This window comes from Aquarana catesbeiana, linkage group LG03 (genome assembly GCF_042186555.1).
Source record: "Aquarana catesbeiana isolate 2022-GZ linkage group LG03, ASM4218655v1, whole genome shotgun sequence".
Taxonomy (NCBI): domain Eukaryota; kingdom Metazoa; phylum Chordata; class Amphibia; order Anura; family Ranidae; genus Aquarana; species Aquarana catesbeiana.
Window position 1 is genome coordinate 683,446,128 of NC_133326.1, and position 20,416 is coordinate 683,466,543.

At 46.9% G+C, this 20,416-nt stretch overlaps 1 protein-coding gene across 1 annotated transcript in view; it reads left to right on the forward strand.

The window, feature by feature from the left end:
- DNAH2 (dynein axonemal heavy chain 2) overlaps positions 1-20,416 on the forward strand; it is a 391,751-nt gene that overhangs the window by 61,816 nt on the left and 309,519 nt on the right. Inside the window, exon 8 of the mRNA XM_073623723.1 lies at positions 5,227-5,384. Within this exon, the coding sequence (XP_073479824.1) occupies positions 5,227-5,384 (158 nt within the window). The remainder of the gene's footprint in view (positions 1-5,226; positions 5,385-20,416) is intronic.

Sequence of the window (20,416 nt, forward strand, 5' to 3'; positions counted from 1 at the left end):
ATATATATATATATATATATATATATATATATATATATATATATATATATATATATCATATACACTGCCACTAACTGAATAACCTGCCTGCTTAATCTAAATCAAGCTATCTCTCTGTCCACACCAACAACACTACATACGGCCGCCTTGTAAGCAGCCTTATATAGTGTGGGACGTGGACGTAGTCCCCCTGAGCCATGATTGGCCAAAGGCATCCTGCCTTTGGCCAATTATGGCTCTCTTAGCAGAGGGCCCTGTGATTGGCTAAAGCATGCAGGTTAGGTGCATGCTTTGGCCAATCATCATACAGCAATGCACTGTGATCTTGCAGTGCATTATGGGGTGTTCCGCGGTGCTCTAATTTGCCGCGAATGCCCAATAATTTTTGCTCTTCGGCGAATGGGCGAACACCCGATGTTCCAGTCGAAATTATGTTCAACCCGAACATCAAGCTCATCCCTATTCTAGAGCATGCTCACTGATTGCATCAGGATTGAAAGCTCTTGAGAGTACTGAGGTATGAAGGCAGGTGCAGTCTGCACTCCCCACTGCAGGTGGGGCTTGACCGAAGCTGCAATACAGAAGGGGAAGGAAGTTGTGAAGAAATTGGTCATAAGAAGACAGCTGTCTGATTGGTTGCTGGCACCCCACGTGACTTCAGTGGCCATCTTGTGTCAGGCAGAGTCTATTTACGACTCTGGCTCCCGGATTAAGTGCACTTTATGCGAGCGGCTAGTATAGGGACAGGTTTCCCGTCTGGCAGAGACAGTGCTTAGAGATAGGGAAGGGTTTCCGGAAGAGCATAGACTACATCTACCTCACTTCAAGAAGCCTCCCCTTTGGATGTGGACCAGCCAGGCCACATTCTGCTCCTTGTAGCAGACACTGTCAGCATGTTTATAGTCTACAGACCGCTGTTACAGTTCGTAAGTGGCTCCGGATGGTCGTGCCTACCCTCAGGCCCTAGTTGATTTGTGTTTTAACCTTTCTACAATATATTGCCTTTGTCTAACTTGGACTCTGTGTTTATTGCCTTCCCCACTATGCTGCACCGTGCTCTCAGGCAGGATGTATGTACAGCATCCTGCTAGCCCCTCCCACCAGCCATGATCTGCCTTCTGCCCTAGAGAAGCACAGAGATCCAGTGATGGCATCATTGGGTTTAATGATAGAAAGGGTTTATTTAAAAAAATAATTAGTATGTTGATGAGGGGGGGGGGGACCCAGGGAAAGCAAAATATAAGCAGCTTAATTTTCAGCGTTAATCTCCAGCGTTAGGCTCGGTTCACACCTACAAGTGAGACCTTGCGCCTGCAAGTCTCCTTGCGCATTTATATGGACTGCCCTACTCACAAGAAATGTAGAAAGAATGTCTGTGACAATTTTCCAAAAGTACGCCGCACTGATCCACATGGTGCTGCAGCAACTGCATTGGGGCTACAGGCCCAGCACAGGGAAACAAGTAGAGCTCCCCCTTGTGATTCTTCTTCATCAACTCACTTCTCATCTTTGTTGAGCACTGCACCATGAGTGATCTAATTTTTCGTCAGACTCCCAAATGATAAACTTGACATAAGATACAGAACAAGTTGGCATAAGTCCCGAAACTAAGTTGAGCGCCAATGGCTTAAAGGACTTCAGAGGAAGAAATGTATTTTCCTGCATGAATACCAGGCTGATCTTTGTAGATCTGTGCCCACAGCCATGCGATTGTCTCAGTTGCAATTTTACCAAAATGCATATAAATTGCGAAATGTCAAGATTCAGATTACAGCAAAGAGCACTAGTCATGTGCCTAGGGCCTGGATACGGGGAGGGGGGAATCAGAGGGATGAGTGCCCCTTCTCAGCTAATAAATTTCAATTTTTTTGATGAGCGGTTTCCATGGCCCCTGGTTCGTTTTTGTGTCACTTTATTCAACGGCACAGACATTACGAAATGCCAATATACAGTTAAAACATCTAGCCAGCCGCCTAAGGCCAGAGAGGCTTCAAATGAATGACTAATCGCTTCGATTCTGGTGTTTGTCTCGCTGTTTTTGCAGCCATAGATCTCATATTCTGTTGCCCCTTTTTATTGTCAAGATACAGATTGCAGCCACGAAGTCTAATCAGTTGCCTGGGGCAAGAGCCTGTTTAGAAGCCTGAGCGACTCTGTTAATGAATTAGTATTTATTTTCATCTTTCCAAAAATTGGCCAATAAATTTTTAACGCGGGTGCACATATTAATATGACTGATCGCTGGGCTGTCAGTTCTGGAAAGGCTTACCATTGTGAAAAATCTTGTATACTGCTAACTGTAGGGGCTAATGCATGTAATGATAGCATGAGCTGAACTTCAGTTTGATAGTCTCCTACTTCAAAGGTAACTCCACGTTTGTGGGGGAAAAAATATAGCATGAAGTAAGAGGGGACTCTAATGGGAACGTGACTTCTCTGGACCAAACTCTTGGAGTTCCATTTTAAGAATATGGTGGCAGATTGAAGTGAAAAGCTGGCTTCTTTATTAGAATTAATTATAAAATGCCCTGTATAGCAGTTCTAAAATATACAGTGCATCCGGAAAGTACAGCTCTTCACTTTTTCCACATTTTGTTATGTTACAGCCTTATTCCAAAATGGACTAAATTCATTATTTTATCCTCAAAATTCTACAAACAATACCCCATAATGATGTGAAAAACGTTTGTTTGAAATCTTTGCAAATTTATTAAAAATAAATATGGAAAAAAATAAGTATTCCCAGCCTTTGTTCAATACTTGTTGTAAATGTTGAAGCTCCTTTGGCACTAATTACAGCCTCAAGTTTTTTTGAGTATGATGCTACAAGCTTGGCACACTCATTTTTGGGCAGTTTCTCCTATTCATCTTTGCATGACCTCTCAGGCTCCCTCTGGTTGGATGGGGAGTGTCAGTGCACAGCCATTTTCAGATCTCTCCAGAAATGTTCAATCGGGTTCAAGTCTGAGCTCTGGCTGGGCCTCTCAAGGACATTCACAGATTTGTCCTGTAGCCACGCCTTTGTTATCTTTGGCTGTGTGTTTAGGGTCGTTGTCCTTTTGAAAGATAAACCTTTGCCCTGGTCTGAGGTCAAGAGTGCTCTGGAGCAGGTTTTCATTAAAGCGGAGTTCCACACAAAAATGGAACTTCCGCTTTTTGGAACCCTCCCCCCCTCTGGTGTCACATTTGGCACCTTTCAGGGGGGAGGGGGGTGTAGATACCTGTCTAAGACAGGTATTTGCACCCACTTCCTGGCATAGACTCCCACGGGAGTCTACGCCACTTCCCGTCCCCCCGGCGCTGTCTCCTGGGAAACACACAGGTCCCAGGAGATAGCGGGGACCAGTTACGACGCGCAGCGCGACTCGCGCATGCGCAGTAGGAAACTGGGAAGTGAAGCCGCAACGCTTCACTTCCTGATTCCCTCACCTAGGATGGCGGCGGAAGCTGCCGAGAATCGAGCGAGTGATTGGCGTCAGCTGCCGACATCGATGGACCTTGGGACAGGTAAGTGTCCATTTATTAAAAGTCAGCAGCTGCAGTATTTGTAGCTGCTGGCTATTAATATTTTTTTTTTAGGTGGACTCCCGCTTTAAGGATGTATCTGTACATTGCTGCATTCATCTTTCCCTCGATCCTGACTAGTCTCACAGTTTTTTTCCACTGAAGAATATCCCCACAGCATGATGCTGCCACCACCATGCTTCACTGTAGGGATGGTATTTGCCAGGTGATGAGCGGTGCCTGGTTTCCTCCAGACATGACACTTGCCTTTCAGGCCAAAGAGTTCAATCTTTTTTTCATCAGACCAGAGAATTTTGTTTCTCATGGTCTGAGAGTCCTTCAGGTGCCTTTTGGCAAACACCAGGCGTGCTATCATGTGCCTGTTACTGAGGATTGGCTTTTGTCTTGCCACTCTACCATACAGGCCTGATTGGTGGAGTGCTGCAGAGATGGTTGTTCTTCTGGAAGGTTCTCCTCTTTCCACAGAGAAATGTAGCTCTGTCAGAGTGACCATCAGGTTCTTGTTCACCTTCCTGACTAAGGCCCTTCTCCCCCGGTCGCTCAGTTTGGCCTTTTTACTCTAGGAAGTGTCCTGGTGGTTCCAAACTTCTTCCATTTACAGATGATGGAGGCCACTGTGCTCATTGGGACCTTCAATGCTGCAGAATTTTTTCTGTACCCTTCCCCAGATCTGTGCCTTAGTACAATCTTGTCTTGGAGGTCTACAGACAATTCCTTGGACTTCATTGCTTGGTTTGTGCTTTGATATCAATCAACTGAATTCACCACAGGTGGATTCCAATCAAGTTGTGGAAACACCTCAGTGTCGGTTCACATTGAGGCAGCACGACTTGCAGCGCAACTGCCTCAGGCGACCTGGACACAACAGGAGCGGTGACTTGCAAACTGACTTCGGTATAGAAGTCAATGCAAGTCGCCGCAAGTTGCCCCCAAAGTCGTACAGGAACCATTTTCTAAGTCGGAACGATGCTAGAATGGTTCCATTGTACAGAACGGGACGCTACCTGTCAGGCGGCTAAGTCGCCTGACAAGTCGTCCCAGTGTGAACCGGCACTCAAGGATAATCAGTGGAAACAGGATGCACCTGAGCTAAATTTTGAGTGTCATGGCAAGGGCTGTGAATACTTATGTACATGTGATTTTTTTCGTCTTTTATTTTTAATAAAGTTGCAAAGATTTTAAACAAACTTCTTTCACATTGTCATTATAGGGTATTGTCTGTAGAATTTTGAAGAAAATAATGAATGTAATCCATTTTGTAATAAGGCTGTAACATAACAAATAGTGGAAAAGGTGAAGCGCTGTGAATACTTTCCGGATGCACTGTACATATACTATAAATTAAAAGCATACATGTTAAAAGGACAATATTTCACAAATAAGAAAAATGTATCAAATTTATTCTATACATATTTCTATGTACTTGAATATCCTATTGAACTTGATCCTTGCAAGCACATAATGTTGGCTTAGTTTGTAACTTTAGCTGCCTTCCTTTGTTCTACTGGAACACTATGTCACTTCAGGACTTCCACATTCATCTCTTCCATTCAAGGTCTTCTTTGCGATAAGTAAGAAACCATGTTTTCGATCCTTAAAATGGTTGGCCTTAGCTGATATTCTATGCACACTCTGTACTTTGCTTGGAAACAGCTGAGATGTGCCAAGAAGACACACAAAACATATACTTTGTCTTTTCAGATCAGCAATGAACTGATCCAACTCTGCAGCCGAGAGATTTCCCTTGATCACATCTTCGATGGGTACATCGCCTCTAGTCGCCAGGTGTTGAAAGACTGTATCCTGTGCTGCACGGCTTGGAAGGAGCAGTACATGAGAGCAGTGCAGGTCCATCAAAGGTGCGTACAACAAAGAGGGAAAAGCCATGGGGTAAATATACACTCTACTGTTCAATTCAAAACTAGAATTTAAATCCAGTTGAAGTTGCAGTTTAAATCAGCTAAACACTTTCAAAATCTCAGAGTTTAAAGTCTTAGGCCTCATTCACACAGCTAAACTGGCTTGGTGAGGCATGTATACTGAGAAGATCTACTGCCATAAGTGCAGGTGTTTGTAGATAGCCATGGCCAGAAAGCCTGTACAAATCAATGACAGGCTGCTAGTGCCAGGAGCCATGGCTATTCACTGTTATAAGCGTATACCCTTATGTATCTGCACATTGAGAGGTTACATGAACTTAGGGGCAGAAGATCATCCCAGGATGCAATCTGTCTGTATCCAGGGAAATTAAATGGTATTTGTGTTTCCCTCTTAGTTTCAAGTAAAAAAATCAGCATGCATGTTCATACTAAAAATATAGGATAAGCATCAGTGGTGTATATAGGTTTTGTGCTGCCCTAGGCCTGACTAAACTCGTGCACCCCCTAATTTAAATATGACCCACCCATTCCTGTTAAGGCCACACCCCTTCCTTTTTAAGACCCGCCCTGTCATCTTCATGGGAGGAAGACAGAGGGATGCCATGGGAGGAGGACAGAGGGACGCCATGGGAAGAGGACAGAGAGGGATGCCACAGGGGGAGGACAGAGCGGGAGGAGGACAGAGAGGGACATCGCAGGAGGAGGACAGAGAGGGATGCCACAGATGGAGGACAGAGGGGGACACCGCAGATGGAGGACAGAGGGGGACACTGCGGGAAGAGGACAGAGGAAGACACCGTAGGAAGAGGACAGAGGAGGACACCGTGGGAAGAGGACAGAGGGACACCGCGGGAAGAGGACAGAGGGACACCGCGGGAAGAGGACAGGGGGGGACGCCGTGGGAGGAGGACAGAGGGGGACACCGTGGGAAGAGGACAGAGGGGGACGCCGTGTGAGGAGGACAGAGAGGGACGCCGTGTGAGAAGGACAGAGAGGGACGCCGTGTGAGGAGGACAGAGAGGGACGCCGTGTGAGGAGGACAGAGAGGGACACCGTGGGAGGATGACAGGGAGGGACGTCGTGGGAGGAGGACAGAGAGGGATGCCATGGGAGGAGGACAGAAAGGGGCGACAGGGGAAGAGGACAGAAAGGGACGATGTTGGAGGAGGACAGAGAGGGACGGCCGCAGGAGGAGGACAGAGAGGGACGGCCGCAGAAGGAGGACAGAGAGGGACGGCCGCAGGAGGAGGACAGAGGGGGACGGCTGCAGGAGATGGACAGAGAGGGACGGCTGCAGGAGGAGGACAGAGAGGGACGACCGCGGGAGGAGGACAGAGAGGGACGGCCGCGGGAGGAGGACAGAGGGGGACGCTGCGGGAGGAGGACATAGAGGGACGTCGTGTCGGTCAATAAGGCCTAGAGGATGGTAGGCACTTCCTAATGGCTCAGTTCTTAGGAACAGTAATGAATAATAGCCATGTGGCCCTCTTACCAGACCCAGATAAACCTCAACAGTTATCCCTCTGGCTGGACGTTCGCTCACTCTGGGTTGCCCAGGCTGACTCTAGTCAGTAGTGTAGCATGTCTGTACCCTGCCAGTGGCTCTGTCTTTCTCCCCCTTTGGTGGTGCGGGTACAGCGTGGATCCCTCTCTGGTGATGCAGGTACAGCGTGGCTCCCTCTCTGGTGGTGCGGGTACAGCGTGGCTCCCTCTCTGGTGGTGCGGGTACAGCGTGGCTCCCTCTCTGGTGGTGCGGGTACAGCGTGGCTCCCTCTCTGGTGGTGCGGGTACAGCGTGGCTCCCTCTCTGGTGGTGCGGGTACAGCGTGGCTCCCTCTCTGGTGGTGCGGGTACAGCGTGGCTCCCTCTCTGGTGGTGCGGGTACAGCGTGGCTCCCTCTCTGGTGGTGCGGGTACAGCGTGGCTCCCTCTCTGGTGGTGCGGGTACAGCGTGGCTCTCTCTCTGGTGGTGCGGTTACAGCGTTGCTCTCTCTCTGGTGGTGCAGTTACAGCGTGGCTCTCTCTCTCGTGGTGCGGGTACAGCGTGGCTCACTCTCTGGTGGTGCGGGTACAGGAGTACAGCGCGGCTCTCTCTCTGGCTTCCCCCTGCACAGTCCTCTTTTTCTCTTCTCCTGTAGCACTCTGCTTTTTGACGGGTTCCAGATTCTCCTGCGTGCGGGAGATGGGAGGAAGGTACTTCAAATTTTTTCATGGGGGGGCAGCTTTTTAACCCCCCCACAAAGTGCTGCCCTAGGCCTGGGCCTTGTCAGCCTAGGCCAAAATACAGCACTAATAAGCATTAGGTTAGCTGGTAAGAGATATCAAATATTTGTTTCATTTACACAACAAAAATTTACTGATAAAGGGCACTTTTCAAAGATTAAGTTTTCCCCCCTGGACTTTGGCAGGATGCCATGAGGATTCCATCTCTTAACAGGGCAACAGGAATGCCTTCTTACATTGGTGGTCAGTGGAAGGAAAGTATGCTCCCTTTCATGGACAATGGGAGGCAGAATTACCCTTTATACTGATGTTCAGTTGGGGGACGAACGTCCCTTACATTGGTAGTCAGAAGAAGAATGCCTCTTACATCGGTGTCAGTTGGAAGAAGAATTCCCTCTAACATTGGTGTCAGCATTAGGAAGATTGCCCACTTACATTAGTGTAAGTGGGGGAAAAAATGCCCCTTAATTTGGTGTCAGTAAGCGGGGGAAATGCTTCTTACATTGGAAATCAGTGTTCAGAAGCATGCCCCTTAGTTTGTTCTAAATGTGAGGAAAAATGCCCCCTTGCTTTTGGTGGCCAGTTGAAAAAAAGAATACAATCTTACATTGGTAGGCAGTTGGGAGGAAGAATGTCCTCTTACATTGGTGGTCAGTGGGAGGAGGAGCGCACCCTTACATTGGCGGTCAATGGGAAGAAAGAAGCCCCCTTTTTTGGTGGTCAGTGGGAAAAAGAATGCCCCCTTACATTAATTACATTAGTGGTCAGTTCGAGGAAGAATATCACCTTACATTGGTGGTCAGTGGGAGAAAGAGTACTGCCCTACATTGGTGGTCAGTGGGAAGAAGAATTTCCCTTTCATTGGCGTCAGTGGGAAAAACAATGTCCACTTACACTAATGTCAGTGTGAAAAAAAGGTCACCAAACATTGGTGTCAGTAAGATAACTTGACATCTGTGGAATAAAAAATGCCCACTTACATTGGTGTCAATGAAGAATTTTCGCTTACTCTGGAATAAGTTAACAGAATGCCTCTTACATAGGTGTTAATTGAAAGAAGAATTCCCTCTAACATTGTGTCAGCGTGAAGAAGATTGCCCACTTACAATGGTGTAAGTGAGGAAAAAATGCCCCTTACTTTGGTGTCAGTAAGGGGGGAAATGCCCCTTACATTGGAAATCAGTGTTCGGAAGCATGCCCCTTAGTTTGTTCTCAGTGTGAGGAAGAATGCCCCCTTGCTTTTGGTGGTTAGTTGATAAAAGAATGCCATCTTTTGTCATTTGTAGGCAGTTGGGAGGAAGAATGTCTCCTTATATTGGAGGTCAATTAGAAGAAGAATCCCCCTTACATTGGTGGTCAGTGGGAGGAAGAGCGCACCCTTACATTGGTGGTCAGTTTGAGGAACAATAACACCTTATATTGGTGGTCAGTGGGGAGAAAGAAGCCCCCTTTGTTGGTGGTCAGTGGGAAAAAGAATGCCCCCTTACATTAGTGGTCAGTTCGAGGAAGAATACCACCTTACATTGGTGGTCAGTGGGAAGTAGGAAACCCCCTTTCACTGGGGGTCAGTGGGCGCAAGAATGCCGCCTTACATTGGTGGTCAGTGGGAAATCAATGCCACTTACACTAGTGTCAGTTGGAAGAAGAATTCCCTTTTACTCGGATGTCAGTGTGAAAAGAAGGTCTCCTAACATTGGTGTCAGTAGGGGAAAGAAAGCCCTTTACCTTAGTGTATGTGGCATAAAGAATGCCTGTTTACATTGATGTCAGTGGGATGAAGAACGCCCACTTACATTGGTGTCAGTGGGGGAAAGAATTTTTGCTTATTCTGGAGTTAGTTAGAAGAATGCCACTTACATCAGTGTCAGTAAGGAAAAAGAATTCCCTCCAACACTGGCATCAGCATCCGAGAGATTGCCCACTTACAAAAATGCAACTTACTTTGGTGTCAGTTGAAGGAAGAATGTCCCCTTTCTTTTGTGTCAGTGAGATAAAGAAGGTCTCCTTACATCCGTGGTCAATGGGTTTAAGACTGCCCCCTTAAATTAGGGATCAGTGTAAGGAAGAATGCCTCCTTACAGTGGTGTCAGTTGGGTGTAGGACTTCCTCCTTACAGTGGGGATCAGTGGAAGGAAGAATGCCACCTTACATGGATAGTCAGTGGGAGGACAAATACCCTGTTATGCCATGTACACATGACCGGACTTTCCGGCAGAAAAGGCCGACGGAACGAATCCGTCGGACATTCCGATCGTGTGTGGGCTTCGTCAGGCCTTTTCTGTCGAAAATTCTGATGGACCTTAGCAATAGAACATGTTTCAAATCTTTCCGACGGACTCGATTCCTATCGAAAAAAACGTTTGTCTGTATGCTAGTCAGACGGACCGAAAATGACGCAAGGACAGCTATTGGCTACTGGCTATTGAACTTCCTTTTCTAGTCCGGTCGTACGTCATCACGTTTGAAACGATCGGACTTTGGTGGGATCGTGTGTAGGCAAGTCCGTTTCGTCGGACCTCCGTCAAAGTCCTTTCGGAGTTCAGTCTGACGAGAAGTCCGCTCGTGTGTACGCGGCATTACATGTGTGGTTAGTGGAAAAAAGAATGTCTCCTTATATTGGTGTCATTAGGAGGAAGAATGTCTTGTGCATAGATGGCCATTGGAAAAATGCCCCCTTCAACTGGGGTCAGTGGAAGTAGGCATACCCCCTACATGAGTGTGTGAGTTGAGAGTTGGGAAGAAGAAGGCTTCCTTACATTGCTGTAAGCAGGAGAAAGAACATTCTTTACATTGTGGGTTAGCTGGGAGAAGAATATCCCCTTACGTTGGTGTCAGTTAAAGGAAGAATCAATAATGAGGATATTTGCCAGCATACCACAGATCGTCAGGTAGCGTCCAACCATTTTTTTTATTGAAGCATGATGACATCACAGAACAGGTAGTATTAGTTAAAGGAACAACACACCATTTATTGGTGTCAGTGACAGGAAGAATTCCCCTTACGTTGGTGTCACTTGGAAGAGAAAAAAAAACCCTGTACATTTGTGTCAGTTAGAGCAGCCTTTTTCAACCAGGATGCCTTCAGGTTTCTTCAGGGGTGTCTTGGCAAAATGCCTAAAAATTGCCCCAAAATTGTATACAAGCCGGTGGGTGGATGAAACCTGCCTTTTAGTTACACAAAGGTTTTTATTGTACATCATTCCAACCTTCAATATGCCAACCTCCTAATGATTAGGGATGGGCGAACGGTTCGGCCCGAGCATAAGTTTAGGCTGAACTTTAGCTGTTCGGACATTCAACGAACAGCCAAACAAACATGTAGTTCGACTGTTTGTTCGCCCCCATGAACCGACCACAATGCATTGCGGTGCTGAACAGTACATTGCAAGCCCTGTTTGGCTGAAGCAGTGAAAGCTTCAGCCAATCAAGGCACAGAGCACTGTCATCATGACTTTATCCAATCATGGCTCATTCCCGCCCCACAGTATAAAAGTATTTTTTCAATGGCAGACATTTTCAGTGTGATTTTGGCGTGGTGAGAGATAGAACAGGGATTTGTTCAGTGTTATCAGTTAGTGTGCTATACTGTGCTATTTTGCTTCAATTGTCAGTGTAGAATATTAGTTTAATGTCAGTCTAGAGATAGTGTGAGTGTAGTGAGGAGGACCATCATTCAGCTTTGCATAGTGTGCAGCTAGAGTAGGGACAGTTCAGATAGTTTCACTGTAGTGTAGTGATACCATGTCATTCATACATACACTAGTGTGGAGTAGGGACAGCTCAGATAGTTTCAGTGTAGTGTAGTGAGACCGTGTCAGTAATCTTGACATTAGTGTATATCTAGAGTAGGGACAGTTCAGATAGTCAGTGTAGTTAAACACGTCTATTTGATTACGTTACTGCCAGTTTAACGCCATTTACTTCTGTGTGCGTTAATGCCAGTTTAACGCCATTTACTTCTGTGTGCGCTAATGCCAGTTTAACGCCATATCGTTTTGGGTGCGTTACTGCCAGCTTAATGCTATATAGTTCTGTATGCCTTACTGCCAGTTTAAAGCCATATAGTTTTGCGTGCGTTACTGCCAGTTTAACACCATATCGTTTTGTGTGTGTTACTGCCAGTTTAACGCCATATAGTTTTGTGCGTTCCTGCCAGTTTAACGACATTTACTTCTGCGTGCGTTACTGCAAGTTTAACGCCATATGGTTTTGTGTGCATTACTGCCAGTTTAATGCCATATCGTTTTGCGTGCATTACTGCCAGTTTAACGCCACATAGTTTTGTGCGTTACTGCCAGTTTAACGCCATATAGTTCTGTGTGCGTTACTGCCAGATTAACGCTATATAGTTTTGTGTGCGTTACTGCTAGTTTAACACCATATAGTTTTGTGTGCATTACTGCCAGTTTAACGCCATATAGTTCTGTGTGAGTTACTGCCAGTTTAACGCCATATCGTTTTGCGTGCATTACTGCCAGTTTAATGCCATATGGTTCTGTGCGTCACTATACGTTTGGCGCATTATATTGCAGTATATTATTACATAGATCAGCTGAAGCAGGAATGTGCTTTATTATTATACAGGATTTATATAGCGCCAACAGTTTGCACAGCGCATTACAAAATAAAGGGAGACAATACAACCACAATACAATTCAATACAAGAGGGTTAGGAGGGATCTGGTCCTGTGAGCTTACAATCTACTAAGGAGGGGCTGCTGAAACAAAAGGTAGTAACTGTGAGAGATGAACTGATGAAGGAAGTAGAAGATTCGGTTGTTAGCTGAAGGCAGGATAGGCCTCCCTGAATAGATAAGTTTTCAGGGATCGCCTAATAGTGGACAGAGTAGAAGATAACCAGGCAGATTGGGGTAGTGAGTTCCAGAGGACAGGAGAGGCTCTGGAGAAGTCCTGGAGACGAGCATGGAAGGAGGAGACTAGAGAGCAGGAGGGAGGAGCAGGGAGGACTGTTTGGGTGATATTTGGAGATAAGATTGGTGATGTAGCTCGGGGCAGAGCTGTGAGTGGCTATGTATGTTATTGTTAGTGTTTTCAATTTTTGGGCAATGGGAAGACAGCGGAGGGATTGGCAGAGAGGGGTGGCGGATACCGAATGGTTGGTAAAGTGGATGAGTCTGGCAGCCGCATTCATGATAGACTGAAGAGGGGACAGCTTGCAAAGAGGTAGTCCAATGAGGAAGGAGTTAGAATAGTCAAGGCGAGAGATAACGAGGGAGTAAATAAGTTGCTTAGTGGTTCCAAAGGTTAGAAGGGGGTGGATTTTGGAGATGTTTTTTTTTTTTTCCATGAAAATTTTATTAAGCATCAAGAATTAAACATACAGAGTATCCTCACGCAACATATGTTACAGCATGTTTAGGACGAACATTAGTACCTTCAGACAGAAAAAACTAGGGAAATAAAATAAAACTTGAAGAGGTGAGTCCAGGAGCTTGAAGGGTAAACCCAAACATTAGTGACTATGGGCAGAGGGTCACATTATCAATTTTCGCCTCCCCCCTGTTTCCCCCCCCGCACCATTAGGAAGAGGGAAACCAGCAGTAAAACGTACCTGGGACTCAACTTAAACGTCATAAAGCCTTTGAAGGCTTGTAGGGTACTATAAATGATGAAACTCCGAGTGGGAAAAGGTGTCCAACTTAGGTGGGGTCAGAAAGTGTTCATTTAGAATCCCTAGCTCTCCTAGAGAAACCGAACTAGGGTTTAGAAGAGAGAAGAAGAGGAGAAATAGTAGAAACAGAAAGGAAAGAAAAGGGGTGATCAAGAGACAGAAGGGGGGAGGGGGTAGTGGGGGTATAGGGAGAGTTATGGAGAGAGGGGAGGGAAGTCGAGAGGCCGCCTCCACCCACCCGCCCGCCAAGCACCGCCTGTCATTCAATTTCAAGGTCGAGGGGCAACCCTAACGGGTATACTGAAGGAATTTATCAATAGATGTATAATGGATCCAACATGCCCAAGTGACTGGGAATTTGTGCATTTTGTCTTGCGAGATATGTATCAACTCCTCCATGTCTTTTATTTTGGTGATTCTCGCGAACCACTCCCTGATCATTGGGGTACTTGTGGAACGCCATAGTTTGGGAATGCATAGTCTAGCTGCATTGACCATGTGCATGGCTAAGGACTTATGGTATACTTTTTTGGAGAGGGAGGTGTGATGTAGGAGGTATTGGGCTGGAGAGTAATCTAGCTTAAAAGTAGTGACCTGAATGATGATCTCATGAATTTCTGCCCAAAATGGCTGAAGTTTCTCGCAGGCCCACCAGACATGGAGCATAGTACCTCTTTCCTTCTCACATCGCCAGCAGGTGTCGGGTATATCCGACGAGAATTTATTGAGGCGAGAAGGTGTTCTATACCATCTGGTAATTACCTTATAACAATTTTCCTGTATTGCCACATTTAGCGAGCCTTTATGGGCATATTCATGAATTGTGTTCCAGTCTTCTGTTGTGAGGTGTATTTGTAAGTCTCTGTTCCAGGACTCTTGTGAGGGTACAAGTGTTCGGGTTAGGTGTTCCGATAACAGATTGTATATGAGGGAGATCAAGTGTCTTTGCGGGGACTTACGATGGCAGAGAGACTCAAAGGGAGTGAGGGGTCTCAACCAACATGATTGATGAGCTTTGGTTTCAAGGAAGTGACGAATTTGTCTGTATGTCCAGAAGGGGAGCGAGGCCCTTCTGGTCTGCTCTCTGAGGGTATCTAGGGGGGTAGGTTTTCCACCTGAGTAGAACTGAAGAGCTAGGACATCCTCAAAGGGCCAGTCATGTTGTAGAAAGTTCTCGGAGTCCCCTGGAGGGAAGTCCGAGTTCCCTCTTAGTGTGGTTAGGGGGCCCGGAATAGAGGTCAAAGTTCCCTCTCGTGCGGCCTTATTGCAAACTAACAGGGAGGGGAGGATGAGCGGATGGGTCCTTATAGACTGTGGCCAATTTTTTTGAGGTAGCCAGGGCAGAAGGTGTAAGGGTCGTGACGAAAAATTATTTTCAAGGGATACCCACGCCTTTTTAAAGGAGTGGATATTCCAGTCAGCGATCCTTGTGAGATGGCAGGCAGCATAATACTTATATAGATCTGGCAGGCCGATGCCTCCTATAGACTTGGGTAAAGTGAGGCGTGAGAATTTGATGCAAGGTGCCGAGTCTCTCCATAGGAATGAAGAGCATGCTTTGCGGTATATAGAGAAAAAGCTTGGTGGCAGGAGGATCGGGACTGCTTGTATCAAGTATAGTAGACGTGGTAGGATAATCATCTTGATCAGGGCAGATCGTCCAAACCATGAAACATTTAAACCCATCCACTCCCTGAGGTTGGTTTGCGTTTTTAGGATTGCCGCGTGATGGTTCAAGGTATAGAGTTCTGATAGGGTCGAGGGGATTTTGATACCGAGGTAGGTGATCGCTTTCTTCTCCCAATGGAAGGGGAAAGCTTCCTGACAATGTGCAACTTCCTGGGCCGGTAAGGTGATGTTGAGGGCATGGGATTTGGTGTAGTTAGTTTTAAGATTTGATATTTTACCGAAAAATGATAAGTCTTTGAGGAGGTTAGGTAGTGAGGTCCGAGGCGATCTTAGAGAGAGTAAGATGTCGTCAGCGAAAGCAGCGACTTTAAACTCTCGCTTCCCCACTGTCACCCCCTGGATGTCGGGGTTGAGCCGAATCTTATTGAGGAGTGGTTCCAGGGTCAAAATATAGATTAAGGGTGACAGTGGGCAACCTTGGCGCGTGCCGTTACTGATGGGGAAGGCGTCCGACAGGTGTCCGTTGACTTTTACCGCTGCAGATGGGCCGGAGTATAATGCCATGATAAAAGAGAGCATGCGATTCTCTAGACCGATGGCCCGGAGAACTTCTCGCATGTAGTCCCAGGACACCCTGTCGAACGCCTTCTCGGCGTCCAGCGACAGAAAGAAGCCTTGTGTTTTGGAGAGTGTGAGCCAGTGATGGAGGTTCAGCGTACGAATGGTGTTGTCCCTGGCTTCACGTCCAGGGACAAATCCCACTTGATCCAGGGAGACCAGGCCGGGTAGAAGGGGGAGCAATCTGTTCGCAAGAATTTTTGCGTATATCTTGATATCCACGTTGAGGAGAGAGATCGGTCTATAGTTAGCTACCGAAGAGGGGTCTTTAACCTCCTTGGGGATCACGGTGATATGTGCAGCTAACATTCTATCCGGCCTAGTCTGGGGATCCGATAAGGTATTAAGAGTATCGAGCAGTCTTGGGGAGAGGACCTTGGAGAAAGATTTATAATACTGTAGGGAAAATCCGTCAGGGCCCGGGCTTTTGCCCACTTTCATTTGTTTGATGGCTGATTGTAATTCTAACAAGGATAATCGGTTTTCGAGCTCGAGTGATTGTTGGGGGGTTATGGGTTTAGAGCTATAGTTGGCCAAGAATTCAGTAATAAGGTCATGACGTTTATCGGGAGTAGATTGGGTAGTTTGGTCGGTTCTCAGGTTATATAGCTTCGAATAGAAACTCTTGAATTCTTTGGCAATATCTTCCTTCTTGACCAGAGGATTCCCCACGGTATTGTGAATAGTATGAATTATTGAGGATTTTTTAGACGATTGTACCGTGCGCGCCAAAAGACGGCCGCTTTTGTTTCCGTGTTCATAGAAAATCCTCTGGCCAAGAACGTACCGCCGTTTAGCTCTTTTATCAAGTTCCTCCAAAAGGAGAAATCTGGCCTGGATTAGATCTTGAAGAGTGGATTGTGCTTGCGTTAATTTGTGGGTTGTTTCAAGGGCTTTAACCGAGGAGAGAAGCTCTTGAATTCTTTCCTGTTGTAACCTTTTGTTTTTCGCCGCTAGGGCCATGAGTTCGCCTCGGATAACACATTTATGGGCCTCCCAAAGGGATATTAGAGAGATTTCAGGACTAGAATTTTCAGTGAAGTACTGTTGGATGCGGGTGCGTATGTGGTCACTGGAGGTTGGGTCTTTAAGCAGAGGGGCGTTTAAACGCCAAAGCTTCGTTTTGGTGATAATGTCTGGGAAAGAAAGCGTGATCGTAATCGGGTGGTGGTCTGATAAAAACATGGGTTCTATCGTGGATTGAAGTAAGTATGGTAAGTCAGTCTGGGATAAAAAGAAATAATCAATTCTGGAATATTTTTGGTGTGGGGCTGAGTAAAATGTGTAGTCTTTGACTGAGGGGGCCAGTGTGCGCCAGGCGTCATGCAGGGTTAGGCTTTGAAGTTGCATCCTGATCTGTCGTAAGGCTTTATATGTCAATGCAGAGGTCCCAGTCGAGGAGTCCAGCAGGGGATTTAAAGGAACATTAAAATCCCCTCCTAGTAGTACTAGCCCCTTCTGAAATGAGGCTAGAAGGTCGCATATTTTTCTAAAGAAAGAAACCTGGTGTTCGTTTGGGCTGTATATGTTAGCTAAAGTTATGGGCTTGGAGGCGTAAGTGCCCTTGAGAAAGATAAATCGACCTTCAGGGTCGATGAGGGAGTCTTCAAGATGGAAGTTTGCGTGTTTGGCTATTAATATAGAAACCCCTTTAGTCTTACTGTCTGGATTTGTGGCATGAATTGCCGTGGTATAAATATGGTTAGACAATTTAGGAATGGCGTCCGAGCGAAAATGTGTCTCTTGTAGGTATATAAAATGTGCTCCATGTTTGGAGAGGGATGATAGAGCTTTGGACCTTTTTTCCGGAAGGTTAAGACCCTTCACGTTGAGGGAAATGCACTTCAATGTCAGGGGTGAATTTGTTTTGTGTTTGGAGTTCATGTTTATGTGCCAGATAGTGGAGCGGGACTATGGAGCTAAAGGTGTAGCCGCGGGCGGGGGGGTGAACGCCGCCCCAAGAGAAAAAGGGAGAGATTAAGGGTATTAGATGAGAGGGAATTTAGAAAGTGAAAAGGGGAAGAGGAGAAAAAGGAGGAATTAAAAAAAAAAAAAAAAAAAAAGGGGGGGGGGGGGAGTTCCCCTGGAGGGGAGGGCAAGTGAAAGTCAAAAAAGAATACAAAAAACTGGGGAGAGAAAAGGGGGAAGAGAGAGGGTAGAAAAGACAGACAGACTACTCCAGAGATGGAAATAGAATCTCTATTCCACCTTAAGAAAGAAGAAGAGGATCTGGGATGTCAGCAGTTGACCCAATGGAACCGCTGTGTGGGGATGAGAGAATGGGCGGGGATCACCGAATGTCTGCCACCCGGGAACCAGAAAGCAATTGTGATAAGGATGCACTGGAGGTGCATATACCTGTGTGCATAGTGGGACCCTGCTAAGAGCTTAAGGTAAGCAAGAACAGGTATAAGGAAACCGTCATTAATCATTTTAAATATAACAAAGAGAACCTTAACACAGTGAGGCTGTTGCCACATAGATGATACCAACTCAAACTGGGATAAAGGGAGAACCTTGCTTCCAGTGTGCATACTCTTGGTAAGCCTGAATAGTTTGTTCAGCAGATGTTATCAAATAAAAGCACAATCTACCTCTCTAGCGTAGTATAGGAGGGTAAGTCTCAGGGCGGGGTGGGGAGACATAGGGGAGGGAAAGAGGGCAAGGGGATGGGAAAGCCAAGGGCGGAGGAGAGGGGCCGAGGGGAGGTGTGGTACAGGCCGAGAGTTGGGGGGGGGCCCGGGAGAGGAACCCAAGCTGTCTAGGGCATGCTCATACTTCCCTTTGCTAAACATTTGCATAATAATGGTGGAAGGATCTATCATTGTTAATGAAAATGAAAACATCATAGCTAGGCAATCTGTGTCAGTGCATGGAGACCTGGGATGCCAGAGCCAAGAAGAGGGAAAGTCCATACCTGGACCCCCCGTCAGCAGGGGAGGGACCCTCACAAGCAAATGATCATGCGTATGGGACTGAGGCTCAACACTTGGTCCTCCCCCCCCTTATATTTTTTTTTTTTTTTTTTTATTTTCCCCCTTTTTTTTTTTTTTCTTTTCCTCCCTCCCCCCCCCCCCCCCCCGCCCCACGCATCCCAGCTCTCCATGCTATTTGTTTCTATTTGGCGCATCTAGATATGCGAGAACAAGAATGATAAAATTAGTCAGGCATAAAATAAAAAAAAAAAAAAAAAAAAAAACACAAATAAAATAAATATATATATTATGCTGGCTGGCTACAAAAAAAAAGGCATAACTATGGCTTAGTCCCGTGCTGTGGCAGCGTATTGTGGAAGCCGTGGTGCCAGGAAGCGATGGTTAAAAGGGGGGTAATTGTGCGTCTTCAGATAATATCACAAGGGAGTCAAGCGTGTGGGGTAAAGTTGTCTATGTCATGTCGCTGAGTTAGGTGATCGAAGAACCTTTTTCCTAGGTGTAAACCTTCCTGTTTACTTAGGCTACAGATTGCGTAGACATATTCAGAGAGCAACTTTTTACCTGGGAGACATAAGAGTAGAAAGCCAAGAGTCGGGGAGATCCTTGGTTAGGTCCTCTTCATATTCGTCCTGTCGGATAGGGGGAGAGTTCCCGTGGGGGTGAGGTAAGGAACAGCTATGGGGCTGGAGAGAGAGGATTAGAAGTGTGCATCAGGTGGGAGTCCCGCTACCACACGAGGAGGGGATCCGGTATTGTAAGGCTATGTACTTACGAGCGGGAGCACTGGAAAGCAGGGTAAGATTCCTAGGCATCCATATGGCCCCTCCTTGCCGAGGGCGAGGGGGGCGATTCCGGGCTGCGGTGGTAGAGATCTCGGCGAGAGGATCGGGCAGATGAGGGGCCTGAGTCCGTTCCCCGTCTGCGCGATCTTTGCCGCTGTGCCTTTGGGGTCGGGTTCATCGAGGTTGGCATCCATGGCTCCGAAGGGAAGTACAGGGAGTACCAGTCCGGAAGATCCATGCGAGGAAAATCGAGTTGCTCGCAGAAGTTCTGTAAGTCTTCCGGCGTTCTCAGCAGGGCGGAGCGCCCCCTGGCGGACGCCGAAAGACCAAACGGAAATCTCCAGCGGTATTGGATATTGCGTGCACGCAGAGCATCCAGCAGGGGTCGTAGAGCTCTTCTGTTTTGGAGCGTTATCTGGGACAGATCCTGGAATAGTTTAATTTCCGCGCCATTGTGAATAATTCTGCCTTTTTCTCTTGCTTTCCTTAAGATTTCCTCTTTCAGCGGAAAATTCACCACGCAGCAAATAATGTCCCTGGGGGGTTCGTTTTCACGCGGTTGTGGGCGTAAAGCTCGGTGGGCTCTTTCCATATCAATGGGTGAGTCAGCCGGGCGGTCAATTAACTCATTAAAGATCACACATATGGTTTGCTGTAGAGAACCTGGATCTATGCTCTCGGGGACTCCCCTCACCCTAATATTGTGCCTCCTACCTCGATTGTCGAGGTCTTCCACGTGCCTGTGTAGCTCAAAGAGTTGGGAGAGCTGTGTGTCATATGTGCGCTGGACTTGCCGAATGGCCGCCGCATGTGTCTGGGTGGTTTGCTCCACGTTGTCTATGCGGTGAGCCACTGCCTGGATTTCTGTCTTTATTTCTGCTATCGCCGCAGTAACAGAGCTTTTGATGTCTAGAGCGAACCTTTCTAGATCTGTCAGATTTGGGAGCCGGTCTTGAGCCGGATCGAAAGTGGGGGTTTCCCGTCCTGCGTGTGTACCACTTGTCACGCTAGGCGAGCTCGGGGTCTGGGCCTGAGAGGCCACAATGGCCGACTGGCGCTGTGTCCGGAAGATCTCAGGAATGTTCTTACTCAGCTGAGTACCTGGTTCCATGGTGGCCCGGGATGTAGATGAGCTCCGGGTGGTTCTGTTCATATTGGGTTTCGGGTGCAGGGTGCCCAAATGGTGAGGTTTG